This window comes from Pelophylax lessonae, assembly GCF_965119305.1.
Source record: "Pelophylax lessonae genome assembly, chromosome: 11".
In the NCBI taxonomy this organism is placed as follows: Eukaryota; Metazoa; Chordata; class Amphibia; order Anura; family Ranidae; genus Pelophylax; species Pelophylax lessonae.
The window spans coordinates 236284543-236301488 of NC_138778.1; the positions used below are offsets into that span (position 1 = coordinate 236284543).

The following is a 16946-nucleotide window of genomic DNA, read 5'->3' on the forward strand; positions in this document are numbered from 1 at the left end:
AGATGATGATAGTAGTACATGATGATGTCATAGATGGAGATTTGTTGGCATAAGCAGCTGATAATAATACCTCTAGTGACCTCTGCTGTCATCACACTGTACTGACCTCCTCTTGCCGGCAGTCCTACATTCACGTGGTCCTCTTCTATGGAATGTTGTGGTTTTTGGAATGGAGATTTGGGAGACGAAGTCTGAAGAGAGACCCTGTGTTCAGGTCAGTGTCTTCCTTCTCTTACCTTTGTTATCCAGCAGACTGAACGAGATAAAAACGCATAGATTCCCCCATACACACAAGTCAGTTGGATGAATGAATCTCCCTGATAGGACTCTGCTGTCAGAATACACTGATGAGCAGCTGCATTCGATTGGCTACAGCTGTTGATCGACAAAAATTTTCCAACATTCCCATTCTACAAAGATTGATGTAACGATGGGGGCACTCACACATGGATGGGAATTCTTCTGGATTAGCAGGAATTTGGATCCATCTGTGGCCAGTTTTAGTGTCTCTCAGTGAGATGAGACAACAGCGGCCGGTCAGCTGATAGAACACCAGAATTTATTGATTCTTTTCAGAATTTCAAGAAGAGAACTGACAATAAAGCCAAATCCGGAGGAGTCGGACGATGCAGATGAGGAAGTTCTGGCAGAAAGAGAGAGAGTGCAGCTTTGCAAGACTGGCAGTCCTCAGGACGAGGTGATGAGCTCTCCAAACAGACACCTTCCATCCACTGGCCCTCTCCATCCACTGGCCCTCTCCATCCACCAAACCTCTCCATCCACTGGCCCTCTCCATCCACCAAACCTCTCCATCCACCAGTCCTCTCCATCCACCAGTCCTCTCCATCCACTGGCCCTCTCCATCCACTGGCCCTCTCCATCCACCAAACCTCTCCATCCACCAGTCCTCTCCATCCACTGGCCCTCTCCATCCACCAGACCTCTCCATCCACCAGACCTCTCCATCCACAGTCCTCTCCATCCACCAGACCTCTCCATCCACCAGTCCTCTCCATCCACCAGTCCTCTCCATCCACTGGCCCTCTCCATCCACCAGACCTCTCCATCCACCAGTCCTCTCCATCCACTGGCCCTCTCCATCCACTGGCCCTCTCCATCCACTGGCCCTCTCCATCCACCAGTCCTCCCCATCCACCAGTCCTCTCCATTCATCATTCTTCTCTATCCACAAGTGCTCTCCATCCACCAGACCTCTCCATCCACCAGACCTCTCCATCCACCAGACCTCTCCCTCCACCAGACCTCTCCATCCACCAGTCCTCTCCATCCACCAGACCTCTCTATCCACCAGACCTCTCCATCCACCAGTCCTCTCCATCCACCAGTCCTCTCCATCCACCAGTCCTCTCCATCCACCAGTCCTCTTTTATCCACTAGACCTCTCTATCCACCAGACCTCTCCATCCACCGGACCTCTCCATCCACCAGACCTCTCCATCCACCAGACCTCTCCATCCACCAGACCTCTCCATCCACAGTTCTCTCCATCCACCAGTCCTCTCCATCCACCAGTCCTCTCCATCCACCAGACCTCTCCATCCACCAGTCCTCTCCATCCACCAGTCCTCTCCATCCACCAGTCCTCTCCATCCACCAGTCCTCTCCATCCATGACTTATTTTCTGCATTCTCCCAAATCCAGAAACCAGTCATCATTGTAGACAGTGTCCGCAAAGAGTTCAAGGTGAAGAGCGGAATGTTCAGCTGTAGGAAAAAGAAGAGAGTGGCCACCAAGAACCTGTCCTTCTGTGTACGGAAAGGTGATGCCTGACCCCCCCCCCCCCCCCAGCCCTGCTTCTGACTATTAACTTGCTTTGTCTTCATACTTTCATTACAGTGAGAGTCATTTAACAACATTTTTAGTGAGCTTCCACCAATTTCCTGATTCCCCCTTTATATGTATCAGTAACTCCAGCCTACATTCATCCCCAAATGTTTTTCTTTCAGTGGAGGGAATCTAGAGAGAAAGCTTTGCATATGTTGGTACCATTATTCCTGTCACTTATTCTTGTCTCTGTTTTTGTCACTTCACTATCACAAGATCATCAGTGTAGCTCCACCCCATTATTTAGTAATCCTCTGTGTGCTTCTCACAATTTGGCTTTCTAGGTGAGGTTCTGGGACTACTGGGCCCCAATGGTGCTGGGAAAACCACCTCCATATCCATGCTTGCTGGAGAACTGAAGCCATCCGCAGGGCAGGTTGGTAAAATGTACCTACAATGGCGGTACGTTGAACATACCTACAATGGCCATCACCTTGTGTCTCTTGGTGAAGCTGGATTTATACATAGATGTGCATACATAATCTGACAATGTCACACTTTGCTTGTCTTTTTTCTTCAATGTTTTTCCTTTTTCTTCCATCTACTTCAGTCATGATTCCACAGGTCACCACTGCTTGAGCTAGTCTCTATACACAGATTGCCTGTTCCTCAGCCTGACCTTGGAGTGCCGTGTCTGGAACCCACTAGACTGGACATGCAGGGCTAGGCTGAAATGGGACTTCTGGGTACTGGGCCCTTTCCAGACCTGAGTGTCCTGATAAAAGTAAGCCCGGACCGCTTTTGAGGTTACTACCTCATTATTGTACCACCAGGCACCTATTAAATGTTCTGCTACCTTGGGCTCTCACTGCAGAAAAGGTTAATGCTGAGCGCTGACCTCATCTGCCAGGTGGATCGTTCTGACCATTCAGCATAGAGGAACCACCATCCTGCTGCTGCTCCTGCTTTACCAGCACCAGTCTGCGTCTGTTGCCCCTGCCTGCCTACAGTCATCTGGTCAACCCTGTCCATTCCACCCTCACCACCATCTGCTGCCTGTGTTTTTGGGTTCCTGAGGTCTTGCCTCGCACTCTGGAGTCTGGACCTAGTTGCAGTACTGCTGCTCTGCACATAGACATAATGGGGACAGTTCTGCTGCTGCGGGGGACTCCAGCCTACACTCTGTGAACAGTTCTGGGGCAGTCTGCTCTGAGTGACACTCTCTGTGGAAATTCTTGCAGTTCAAAATCCAGTGACCCTATAGTTATCCTATATCAGGGGTCTCCAAAAGTTTTAAATAAGGGTCCATTTCCTATTTTAGGGGGATGGATTGTGCCCAGTAGAATTAAACAATATTTCAGGCTTGTGGGTCAGTGGGAGGATTAGTACCTTAAACCAGTGGAAGTAATAGTGGGCCAAGGGCCAGATAAAAGTAAGCAAAGGACCATAGTCTGGAGACCACTGTCCTCAAGGTATAATCTTAATCCTGTACAGGTTAATGGTCAGAGGGAATATGGTGTCCCTCCTGCAGACTGGGTTGGAGAAGCTCCTTCACTTGGGACAGAAATATTTATCAACAAGAAATCTATGAAGATAAATTAATTCCACCTTTTCAGACTGCTGGGACATTATTTGTCTTCTGACGACTTGTCTAGTGGACAGAATACACACGTTTGTGTCTCTCCATTGTGTGCCTCTTGGGTGTGCATTGCCATTGTTATTTGTGTTAATTGAGTCACCTATTGTTTCTATCTGTTGGCTAATTTGGCTAACTCTTGGAGGTTCTTACGATGGAATTAGCCTTGTGATGACTTTAACTCGTTACCTAAACCATTAAGTGATGTTTTGGTAAATATTTGGTTTTATTGTTCATGTGGTGACTGACCTATTTTTGAAGTTTATAAAAACCTTTATTTCTACTCAATAAACAATAATTCCTTTGGATTTTACCTCAACATCCTGTCTGTGTGTGATGATCGGGGTAACAGGGTTGGTATTAACTCTCGGTCTGCTGGAAGGGTTTGGAGAGCAGGATGCACTGTTTGGCGGATACACCTAATCAGGGTGCCAAGCACTCTGCCACATTTGGTGGCAGCAGTGGGATGCTTCCTGCAGTCTGGGACATCCAAACCTCCATTTGGATCCATGATCCAGATAGCAGAAGAGGAAAGGTGCAGATACCATCTGACATAGAAAGGCCCAGGTCTGGGCTCCCTTTGTCTGGGACTATCAGAAAATACCAGCCAACAGCTTTGAAAATCTGGCTGAAGCGTCAGCAATGGGGCAGAGTAACACAGATAAGGACCTGAATCCTTAGTGTCACTCGGGCATACCTGCTGTACTGTACCTGGATAAGAACCTGAATCCTTAGTGTCACCTGGGCATACCTGCTGTCCTGTACCTGGATAAGAACCTGAATCCTTAGTGTCACCCGGGCATACCTGCTGTACTGTACCTGGATAAGAACCTGAATCCTTAGTGTCACCCGGGCATACCTGCTGTCCTGTACCTGGATAAGAACCTGAATCCTTAGTGTCACCCGGGCATACCTGCTGTCCTGTACCTGGATAAGAACCTGAATCCTTAGTGTCACCCGGGCATACCTGCTGTCCTGTACCTGGATAAGAACCTGAATCCTTAGTGTCACCAGGGCATACCTGCTGTCGTGTACCTGGATAAGAACCTGAGTCCTGTACCTGGATAAGAACTTGAATCCTTAGTGTCACTCGGGCATACCTGCTGTACTGTACCTGGATAAGAACCTGAATCCTTAGTGTCACCAGGGCATACCTGCTGTCCTGTACCTGGATAAGAACCTGAATCCTTAGTGTCACCAGGGCATACCTGCTGTACTGTACCTGGATAAGAACCTGAATCCTTAGTGTCACCCGGGCATACCTGCTGTACTGTACCTGGATAAGAACCTGAGTCCTGTACCTGGATAAGAACCTGAATCCTTAGTGTCACCTGGGCATACCTGCTGTCCTGTACCTGGATAAGAACCTGAATCCTTAGTGTCACTCGGGCATACCTGCTGTCCTGTACCTGGATAAGAACCTGAATCCTTAGTGTCACCCGGGCATACCTGCTGTACTGTACCTAGATAAGAACCTGAGTCCTGTACCTGGATAAGAACCTGAATCCTTAGTGTCACCTGGGCATACCTGCTGTACTGTACCTGGATAAGAACCTGAATCCTTAGTGTCACCCGGGCTTATCTGCTGTCCTGTTCCTGGATAAGAACCTGAATCCTTAGTGTCACCCGGGCTTACCTGCTGTACTGTACCTGGATAAGAACCTGAATCCTTAGTGTCACCCGGGCTTACCTGCTGTACTGTACCTGGATAAGAACCTGAATCCTTAGTGTCACCAGGGCATATCTGCTGTCCTGTTCCTGGATAAGAACCTGAATCCTTAGTGTCACCCGGGCTTACCCGTTGTTCTATACCTGGATAAGGACCAAAGTCCTTAGTTTTCGCCCATGCATACCTGCTGTCCGGTACCTGGATAAGGACCCGAATCCTTTGTGTCACCCAGACATACCTGCTCTCTTGTACATGGATAAGGACCTGAATCCCTACGGTTGCCCAGGCACACCTGCTGTCCTGTACCTGGATAAGGACCCAAATCGTTTTTGTTACCTGTGCATACCTGCTGTCCTGTACCTGGACAAGGACCCGAATCCTTTGTGTCGCCCGGGCACACCTGCTGTCCTGTACCTGGACAAGGACCCGAATCCTTTGTGTCGCCCGGGCACACCTGCTGTCCTGTACCTGGACAAGGACCCGAATCCTTTGTGTCGCCCGGGCACACCTGCTGTCCTGTACCTGGACAAGGACCCGAATCCTTTGTGTCCCCCGGGCACACCTGCTGTCCTGTACCTGGATAAGGACCTGAATCCTTTGTGTCGCCCAGGCATACCTGCTGATTTTCAGGACATTGGTCCTTGTATTTAACTTTCTGGATCCCGGTGTTGGTAACTATCTGTGATTGGTGGGAAAGGCTTTTGAACTTTAAGCTGAGCCTTGAGAAGACTGAAAGTCCTGCCTTGCAGTGAAGCGGCCCCACGCTGTAAGCGGTAACTGTAGATTAATCTACGGGACGGTAAGAGTTTTTTTAGCTTGCCTGATTATCTTTTCCCCGCAGCAAACAGCATTCCCCTTCACTCCAGCAGTGGACTGTCCATCAGCATCCTCACTTCCAATTCAAGGTTATGGGCCTTGCATCACTCTGTATGATGTAAGAGGAACTTAGACTGTCAAAGTGCAGGGAAGAATAGGCTGCAGGGTCCAGTTTTGCAGGTCAGGGGAGTCTGTGGGAATGGATGAATCATGGAAATAAAATTGCCTTATCCAGCCCCCAGACGGATACAAGCAGTTATCCCTTGCAGTGTGGGTGCAGCTTTAAACTTTCACCAAAAAGACCCACCCTCTGTACCCATTGATATCTTGTCATCAGACATTGAGTTAACTTCTGTACTACCCTCATGGGAGTGCAAGGCAATGGGGGGGGGGGGGGAGGACCCCTTCTTCATGGTGACCTCCCTGTCTACTATTTTCTCACTGTATAGACCAGGTAAACCCTGGTGTGATTGTTCCGCCTATTCAGGCAACTGAGACAGTTTTTTCTTCCTGTGTCCGGGGTTTTCGCTCGTTGAAGAACCTTCATTCCCAAGCTGCCATCTGGTTCCTCAAAGCTGTTCCCTCCACATCAAAGGATAGCACTCTGTGCAGGTTTCTGGGTCCAGACTGATAGATTCCATCTAGGTGTTGCCAATCGCTGCTGTCAACATTCACCTCCAGGAAGGAGTGGGAGTTGTCCCTGGGACAGAGGAGGTAGCTTGGTGCCGGCACTGTACAGAGCTGAGCGTGTTCACTTCTCTCACACTCTCATCTCCCATATAGACAGTGCCTTGGAAACTGGTTATTCTACGCCTGTAGCCTCTGCACCAAGAGACTTGCAACATCAAGGTGCACCTCAAAATCCGACAATATAGGTGGAGATCTTTGCTGGAGGGCTCTGGGTCATCTGTAGATGAAACACCCTAGTATTCTGCTACACCCCTCTGTCAGGAATAGCGTATGTCCAAAGGACTTTGTGGAACCTGTTCACCTTTGGCTTACTTCCAGCCTCTTGATGAAGATTCTTCAGATGTCTTTCTAAGTTCTGCCCCTAATTAGGTGGATGCTGTTAGTGGTTCTGCTAAGATTCCTATCCCTTGATCAATGGCTGTTGATGATTTGCTGGATCGAGACATATTTAGACCTATGGCTAGTGATCAGGGTATGGCTTTATAGGATCTTTCTGCCAGACCCCACCTTTGGGTATCAGAGAGGAGGAATTAACTTCATCCTCAGTTCTTTCTGGTGGTCGCTATCTAACAAGTCTGGAACTAAGATCTAACTTCCACTCCTGCCTACCTTTGGTGGAGGTGCCTCTCTCGCACCCTACCCTATCAGTTAAGTTGACTTTGTGAGATCAAACCCGTGCGGTCTTAGAACTAATTTTACACCCCTTGTGAGCTATTGTTTTGTTGTAATAACAACATTTCCTGGTACATCGATAAGGGTTAGGCGCCTTCCCATTTGGACTGGCTGGTCCTTCTTACCTGGACCTGTTTTTGTCCTAGGTTTCCTCATGGGACATTTTTCCTTTTTGGGGGTTGTCCCCATTTTTCTGTTCGATATCAGGTTGTGGGTCTTTGCTCCCCCAATATTTTGCTGTTCACCTGAAAAGAAAATAGGATTCAAGGAAAATCCTTTCCTTGATTCTTTTGCGGAACAGGCATTCCACCCTCTCTATTTCTGTTCCTGCTCTCGGCACTGCTTGCTGCAAACCGGGGCATAGAAAGTCATTTATTTGGAGTGGCTTACAATTTTTCTATTGCTAGTGTCCAGTCCTCCTGTAGGTAGCCGTATAACCGGAATGTATCAGAATGACTGACTGTATCCCTCAATGGATTCCAAGAAAATCAATTTTTCGCATTAAAGCCTTAATTCCCATTCTTGTCTTCCTCCTGCAGGTGGAACTTTGTGATCCAGCTCACCATGCTGATGAGTCCAAGGCCTTCCTGGGTTACTGCTGTCAGGACAGCCCTCTGTGGCCAGACCTAACCGTGCAGGAACACCTAGAGATCTATGCTGCTGTGAAGGGAATGAAGAGAAAAGATGGAGACCTGGCCATCAAGAGGTATCACAAGGCCACTCACTTCTCCACTGTAGACCCAGAATGTGGACATTTCTTTTGTGCCATACCCCAATGTATCCAACATGTTGTATGAGAGGATCCTCTCACCATCCATAATCCCTCCAATATTGTTTTACAGAATATCTGAAGCTCTGGAACTGAGAGACCATCTGGACAAAGTGGCTGGGAAGCTGTCTGCAGGAGTCTCCAGAAAGGTGAGGATAAATCTGTGAGTCTCTGGCCTAAGATGTGACTATACCTCTTTGTTCAACATTCAAAATTAGTCATATATGTGCCCCTGTGATGAGGTATTCATACTCCGATACACCCTTCATGCCTCACCAATCTAAATAAGTGGATCTTTTATACTGTAGTCGTTAGATTATGTTAGCAGATTCTTCTATGAAGAGAAAGGGTTATTGTAACCGATCAACCAGCACCCCGACCAGGTACCTCCATTGACGGATGCTCCTGATGCTTCCCGAGGGCTCCAAGCACTCCACCAGACACCATAACCACCTCAGACCCCACGAACCGCCGCAGCTTGGTTAGGGTCTTGCCGTCTCATACCCATCCTGGACCTACGACAAGGCTCCAGGTTCCCGTGGGTGAACCTCTCTTTCCCCAGAGAGGGCAGCAGGAACAAGCTCTACACAAGCTCTTACACTGAGTATGGAAGACCATAGCAATCCCTTGTAGCATATTCCCCCAATAAGAGACAGGACTCTAGATTGAGGGTGAACTATCTCTTTATTGAACAAGAAACAGACTTGTATACAGTTTTCCCTCACAAGGCTACCGCCCAGGTGGACCTTGTTGAGGACGTGACATTCACGATCCAATAGAAACAGGGTTTTACACTTCCATACAGTGTACACAAAAATATACAATGTGGAACAATCCCCCCTCCCCCTTAGCATCAAATCCACATACATATATACATCCCATAATAAGTTTCTCTTAAGGCAGACAGACAGAACAATGTGAGGTCATTAACATTTAACAATGAGACAGGGCAATCCACATTCCCTCCCATTACACAAACAAAAGGGAAGTCTGCCAATGACAGTCTGTGTGTCTCTCTCACAGACATGCACATGGTATTCACTGTGTAAGGTGGTATTAAATCTTCATATTTCTATATGAAGATATGGCTGACAAATATTACTGTCCCACTTGAAGCAATCCAAACCATTAATTATCTGTCTTTCACTCATAGTGACGGTTAGTACCGTCACAGTTATATTGTATGAAGACCTACTAGGAAATAACCTTCAAGCTATGGAGAAGATTTTTAATCTACTTTGTGTGTCTCAGGTTTGTTTTGCCATCAGCATGCTGGGTAATCCAACCATTGTGCTCCTGGATGAACCATCCACAGGCTTGGATCCCAAAGGTCGCCAGAGAGTTTGGTGAGTTTTCCAAGTCAGCTTTCTCATCTAATAATCGCTTTTAAATGAGCGCAGAAGAACCGGTCATATAAATTGTGCGGAGTAATTTCCACTGAATAATAGGATATCCTCACACCATACTATCCAGAGATTGTACCACGGAATATTAGGATAACCTCACACCATACTATCCAGAGATTGTACCACGGAATATTAGGATATCCTCACACTGTAATATCCGGAGATTGTACCACGGAATATTAGGATATCCTCACACTGTAATATCCAGAGATTGTACCACGAAATAATAGGATATCCTCACACCATACTATCCAGAGATTGTACCACGGAATATTAGGATAACCTCACACCATACTATCCAGAGATTGTACCACGGAATATTAGGATATCCTCACACTGTAATATCCGGAGATTGTACCACGGAATATTAGGATATCCTCACACTGTAATATCCAGAGATTGTACCACGAAATAATAGGATATCCTCACACTGTAATATCCGGAGATTGTACCACGGAATAATAGGATAACCTCACACCATACTATCCAGAGATTGTACCACGGAATATTAGGATATCCTCACACTGTAATATCCGGAGATTGTACCACGGAATAATAGGATATCCTCACACCATACTATCCAGAGATTGTACCACGGAATATTAGGATAACCTCACACCATACTATCCAGAGATTGTATCACGGAATATTAGGATATCCTCACACTGTAATATCCGGAGATTGTACCACGGAATATTAGGATATCCTCACACCATACTATCCAGAGATTGTACCACGGAATATTAGGATAACCTCACACCATACTATCCAGAGATTGTACCACGGAATATTAGGATATCCTCACACTGTAATATCCGGAGATTGTACCACGGAATATTAGGATATCCTCACACTGTAATATCCAGAGATTGTACCACGAAATAATAGGATATCCTCACACTGTAATATCCGGAGATTGTACCACGGAATAATAGGATAACCTCACACCATACTATCCAGAGATTGTACCACGGAATAATAGGATATCCTCACACTGTAATATCCGGAGATTGTACCACGGAATAATAGGATATCCTCACACTGTAATATCCGGAGATTGTACCACGGAATAATAGGATATCCTCACACCATACTACCCAGAGATTGTACCACGGAATAATAGGATATCCTCACACTGTAATATACGGAGATTGTACCATGGAATAATAGGATATCCTCACACCGTAATATCCGGAGATTGTACCACGGAATAATAGGATATCCTCACACCGTACTATCCAGAGATTGTACCACGGAATAATAGGATATCCTCACACTGTAATATCCGGAGATTGTACCACGAAATAATAGGATATCCTCACACTGTAATATCCGGAGATTGTACCACGAAATAATAGGATATCCTCACTGTTACGACACCCCAAAATATGAAAGGGGTTACAGTCGTCTAGGATAATCCACTCCCAAACACCCGGACAGCTATCGAACCACTCCAATCCGCCATACATGAAGCACATCAATAATTCCCCCCCAAGTACGAGACAAGGCTCTGTAGTGAGGTTTGATCGAGAGTAACTCTCTTCTCTTTTATTGCAAGAAACACACACTTATATATACTTTGAGAATACCACATGAACAATGACTGTGTAATTACAGCCAGGTGAGCTCATTAACATGCTTATCAATAGTTTCAGACTCTATTAACATACTGTCCTATTTTAGACAAAAGCACTGAGTTAATCAGTAGACATTCTTTAGGAGGGGGCTGCTGGAAACAATCCCCCCCTCCATCTGCAGCTAATACACATTGAATTTGCAGACATAGTGACAACCTCTTTAAAGGAATTTGGAGCGTAGCAGCTAAAACATAGGGGAACAAAGTCTTTTAAAGTCTGGTCCATAGTCCAAAGGCAGCAGGCGGGCAACCAGGCTCCTCCAATGCAATGGGGCAAGATTGGTCTCGTCACATCTCTCCCCCTTTCCAAAAAGACTAACAGGGTACCTGACCTCCTGCCGGTCAGTGCCCTCGTTAGTCCAGCAGCCCACCCACAAAGCAGAAAACACAGTACAGCCCACCCACAATAAATGGTCACTACACCTGGGTAGAGGAGAATTTTGTCCATGTCCAGGTGCCTCACCTTGGCTGTGTGGGAGACTGGCAGACTGCCTTGGTGGGTTGCAGAGTGGGCAGAGACCAGCGGTACTCTGCCCTGGTGCCAGCGCTACCACAGAAGTAGCCTGGTTGGAGACGGGTTGTTGGAGGGGGAGACCGACTGTCTCCCCTTTAGATACACCACCATGCTGCTGTGGCGGAAGACCGACTGTCTTCCCTTTGGCTAAACAGCCCTGTTGCTGGGGGTCAGGACCAACTGTCCCTACCCCCTGTGCTGTGAGTGCAGAGACCACGGTCCCATCTGCACTGTTGGGGGGCTTACTGTCTCCCCCTGGTATGTTAAGCTGCTGCTGTGGGATGGAGACTGGGCTCCCAATTCCCAATAGCTCAATCTGCCGCTGGGGGACAGGACCAACCGTGTCTGCCCCCTGTAAGTCAATCGGCCGCTGAGGGATGGAGACTGCGCTCCCAATTCCCTGGATATCACTCTGCCAATGGGGAGAGGGGGTAACAAGCTCCTCTCCCAAATATACTTCCAGCCCCTGGGGAGGGAGACCGACTGTCTCTGCTCCCAATACAGTGTCCTGTTGCTGAGGAAAGGAGACTGGGCTCTCTGTTTCCTGCAGGACACTCTGCTGCTGTGGGATGGAGACTGAGCTCCCAATTCCCAACAAATCAATCTGCTGCTGGGCGACAGGACTGACTGTCTCTGCCCCCTGTAACTCAGCCTGCCGCTGGAGAATGGAGACTGGGCTCCCAATTCCCAATAAATCAGGCTGCCGCTGGGGAATGGAGACTGGGTTCTCCTCTTCCCTTAACTGTACCTGCCGCTGGAGTTCCTCCCAACGTGCCAGCTGGCCCTCTCTCTCTGCCCTGTCTAGCAGAGTCCCGAACACTAAGTTCTTCGCGAACCGCTTGGATCTCTCCAGTGGATTGGGTCCAAAGAAGCTCATCCGTAACCACATCATACGGTCATATTCTTTCAGAGAATATCTGTACTCCACTGCTGGTTCCATGCTGGTGCTGTCAGGGTCGCTGTACTGGGACATGCGTTGCCCTCAATTGTAAAATCCACGGAATGGTGTCTCCTGTAGCTGTCCTTCTGGCTGTGGGAACGATCACGCCGCTTGCCACCAATTGTTACGACACCCCAAAGTATGAAAGGGGTTACAGTCGTCTAGGATAATCCACTCCCGAACACCCGGACAGCTATCGACCACTCCAATCCGCCATACATGAAGCACATCAATAATTCCCCCCCAAGTACGAGACAAGGCTCTGTAGTGAGGTTTGATCGAGAGTAACTCTCTTCTCTTTTATTGCAAGAAACACACACTTATATATACTTTGAGAATACCACATGAACAATGACTGTGTAATTACAGCCAGGTGAGCTCATTAACATGCTTATCAATAGTCTCAGACTCTATTAACATACTGTCCTATTTTAGACAAAAGCACTGAGTTAATCAGTAGACATTCTTTAGGAGGGGGCTGCTGGAAACAATCCCCCCCCCTCCATCTGCAGCTAATACACATTGAATTTGCAGACATAGTGACAACCTCTTTAAAGGAATTTGGAGCGTAGCAGCTAAAACATAGGGGAACAAAGTCTTTTAAAGCCTGGTCCATAGTCCAAAGGCAGCAGGCGGGCAACCAGGCTCCTCCAATGCAATGGGGCAAGATTGGTCTCGTCACACTCACACTGTAATATCTGGAGATTGTACCACGGAATATTAGGATATTCTCACACCGTAATACCCAGAGATTGTACCACGGAATAATAGGATATCCTCACACTGTAATATCCGGAGATTGTACCACGGAATAATAGGATATTCTCACACCGTAATACCCAGAGATTGTACCACGGAATAATAGGATATCCTCACACTGTAATATCTGGAGATTGTACCACGGAATAATAGGATATTCTCACACCGTAATACCCAGAGATTGTACCACGGAATAATAGGATATCCTGACACTGTAATATCTGGAGATTGTACCACGGAATAATAAGATATCCTCACACCATACTATCCAGAGATTGTACCACGGAATAATAGGATATCCTCACACCATAATATCCAGAGATTGTACCACGGAATAATAGGATATCCTCACACTGTAATACCCAGAGATTGTACCATGGAATAATAGGCTATCCTCACACCATACTATCCAGAGATTGTACCACTGAATAATAGGATATCCTCACACTGTAATATCTAGAGATTGTACCACGGAATATTAGGATATTCTCACACCGTAATACCCAGAGATTGTACCACGGAATAATAAGATATCCTCACACCATACTATCCAGAGATTGTACCACGGAATAATAGGATATCCTCACACTGTAATATCCAGAGATTGTACCACGGAATAATAGGATATCCTCACACCATACTATCCAGAGATTGTACCACGGAATAATAGGATAGCCTCACTCCATAATATCCAGAGATTGTACCACTGAATAATAGGATATCCTCACACTGTAATACCCAGAGATTGTACCATGGAATAATAGGCTATCCTCACACCATACTATCCAGAGATTGTACCACGGAATAATAGGATATCCTCAAACCGTACTATCCAGAGATTGTACCATGGAATAATAGGATATCCTCAAACCGTACTATCCAGAGATTGTACCACGGAATAATAGGATATCCTCAAACCGTACTATCCAGAGATTGTACCATGGAATAATAGGCTATCCTCACACCATACTATCCAGAGATTGTACCACGGAATAATAGGATATCCTCAAACCGTACTATCCAGAGATTGTACCATGGAATAATAGGATATCCTCACACCGTACTATCCAGAGATTGTACCATGGAATAATAGGATATCCTCAAACCGTACTATCCAGAGATTGTACCACGGAATAATAGGATATCCTCAAACCGTACTATCCAGAGGTTGTACCATGGAATAATAGGATATCCTCACACTGTAATATCCAGAGATTGTACCACAGAATAATAGGATATCCTCACACCGTACTATCCAGAGATTGTACCACGGAATAATCCAATGATATCTTTATACTTTTCCTGTAGGAGAGCCATAAGAGCCGCATTCAGGAACAAGGAACGAGGAGCCATCCTGACCACACACTACATGGAGGAGGCCGAGGCTGTCTGCGATCGTGTCGCTATCATGGTGTCTGGGAAGCTCAGGTGAGAATTTATTTTACTGTCCAGATGAGTATAACTGACGCATTTCTTTTCACGGGGGAGGGGAGGGATGTTATCGTAGTAAGGTTTGGTAAATTTGAAAATCTTCATTTCTTGAGGGACACAGTCGATGTTAAACTCGCAGGTTAAAGTGCAACCTACAGGAGGATTTGACACTGGCAAATAAATCTGTAGGCCAGCCCATGGTAAAACCCCTCCCACTCCCAGCATGCCTCAGATTTTTGGTGGTGTTCTAGGGGGATGGGTGTCTTTTCTCAGCTTCTTTGTTTTTAGACTCAAAGTGATTCTGAAGGCAAAAAGGCTTTTTACCTCATTGCATTCTCTCCTTTCTCTGTATTAGGATAAAAAACCTTTTAAGACCAAAACCAGATTCTGTTTTCTTAGTGCGAATCACAGAATCTGCAAGGCTGTCATTGTGGGACAGGTCTGTCTGGTCTCCGGAGAGTCCTATTCATTTGTCACATAATTGTTAGGATTCTATAGACAGACACCACAGGGCGCACGCTCAGTGCCGGGGACTTGGATGTTGGTGAAATGTCATCTCCTGATAAATATCCTGGAGCATCAAGCAGTTTCGCAGTCTCTGTAGCATTGGGCCAACCTGTTGTCAGGACCTCTGCTCCGGATCCAGTCACAGCGATGGCTTACATCAACCAGCAGAGGGGAAGAAGCCACAGAAGACACTGGAAATCCCATCTCTGGCAGAACAGCATGGTCCAGCTCTGACCACTGTGCACCGTTTTGCCAGCAGATGTTCTAAGCTGGCAATGCCTGGACCCAGGAGAGTGATCTCAGCTGGCAGTGTCTGGACCCAGGAGAGTGATCTCAGCTGGCAGTGTCTGGACCCAGGAGAGTGATCTCAGCTGGCACTGTCTGGACCCAGGAGAGTGATCTCAGCTGGCAGTGTCTGGACCCAGGAGAGTGATCTCAGCTGGCAATGTCTGGACCCAGGAGAGTGATCTCAGCTGGCAATGTCTGGACCCAGGAGAGTGATCTCAGCTGGCAATGCCTGGACCCAGGAGAGTGATCTCAGCTGGCAGTGTCTGGACCCAGGAGAGTGATCTCAGCTGGCAATGTCTGGACCCAGGAGAGTGATCTCAGCTGGCACTGTCTGGACCCAGGAGAGTGATCTCAGCTGGCAATGCCTGGACCCAGGAGAGTGATCTCAGCTGGCAATGTCTGGACCCAGGAGAGTGATCTCAGCTGGCAATGTCTGGACCCAGGAGAGTGATCTCAGCTGGCACTGTCTGGATCCAGGAGATTGATCTCAACTGGCACTGTCTGGACCCAGGAGAGTGATCTTAGCTGGTGTCTGGACCCAGGAGAGTGACCTCAGCTGGTAATGTCTGGACCCAGGAGAGTGATCTCAACTGGCACTGTCTGGACCCAGGAGAGGGATCTCAGCTGGCACTATCTGGACCCAGGAGAGTTATCTTAGCTGGTGTCTGGACCCAGGAGAGTGATCTCAGCTGGCAATGCCTGGACCCAGGAGAGTGATCTCAGCTGGCAATGCCTGGACCCAGGAGAGTGATCTCAGCTGACACTGTCTGGACCCTGGAGAGTGATCTCAGCTGGCACTGTCTGGACCCAGGAGAGTGATCTCAGCTGCCCAATGTCTGGACCCAGGAGAGTGATCTCAGCTGGTAGTGTCAGGACCCAAGAGAGTGATCTCAGCTGGCAATGCCTGGACCCAGGAGAGTGATCTCAGCTGGCAATGTCTGGACCCAGGAGAGTGATCTCAGCTGGCAATGCCTGGACCCAGGAGAGTGATCTCAGCTGCCCAATGTCTGGACCAAGGAGAGTGATCTCAGCTGGTAGTGTCTGGACCCAGGAGAGTGATCTCAGCTGGCAATGTCTGGACCCAGGAGAGTGATCTCAGCTGGCAATGCCTGGACCCAGGAGAGTGATCTCAGCTGGCAATGTCTGGACCCAGGAGAGTGATCTCAGCTGGCAATGCCTGGACCCAGGAGAGTGATCTCAGCTGGCAATGCCTGGACCCAGGAGAGTGATCTGAGCTGCCAATGTCTGGACCCAGGAGAGTGATCTCAGCTGCCAATGTCTGGACCCAGGAGAGTGATCTCAGCTGGCAATGTCTGGACCCAGGAGAGTGATCTCAGCTGGCAATGCCTGGACCCAGGAGAGTGATCTCAGCTGGCAATGTCTGGACCCAGGAGAGTGATCTCAGCTGGCAATGCCTGGACCCAGGAG

General features: G+C 47.6%; 1 protein-coding gene across 1 annotated transcript in view; it reads left to right on the forward strand.

The window, feature by feature from the left end:
- LOC309567518 (ABC-type organic anion transporter ABCA8-like) overlaps positions 1-16946 on the forward strand; it is a 201140-nt gene that overhangs the window by 170115 nt on the left and 14079 nt on the right. The window contains exons 27-34 of the mRNA XM_082272902.1: positions 123-214; positions 577-697; positions 1663-1780; positions 2130-2221; positions 7808-7974; positions 8111-8186; positions 9289-9383; positions 14601-14720. Coding sequence (XP_082129028.1) covers positions 123-214; positions 577-697; positions 1663-1780; positions 2130-2221; positions 7808-7974; positions 8111-8186; positions 9289-9383; positions 14601-14720 — 881 coding nt within the window. The remainder of the gene's footprint in view (positions 1-122; positions 215-576; positions 698-1662; positions 1781-2129; positions 2222-7807; positions 7975-8110; positions 8187-9288; positions 9384-14600; positions 14721-16946) is intronic.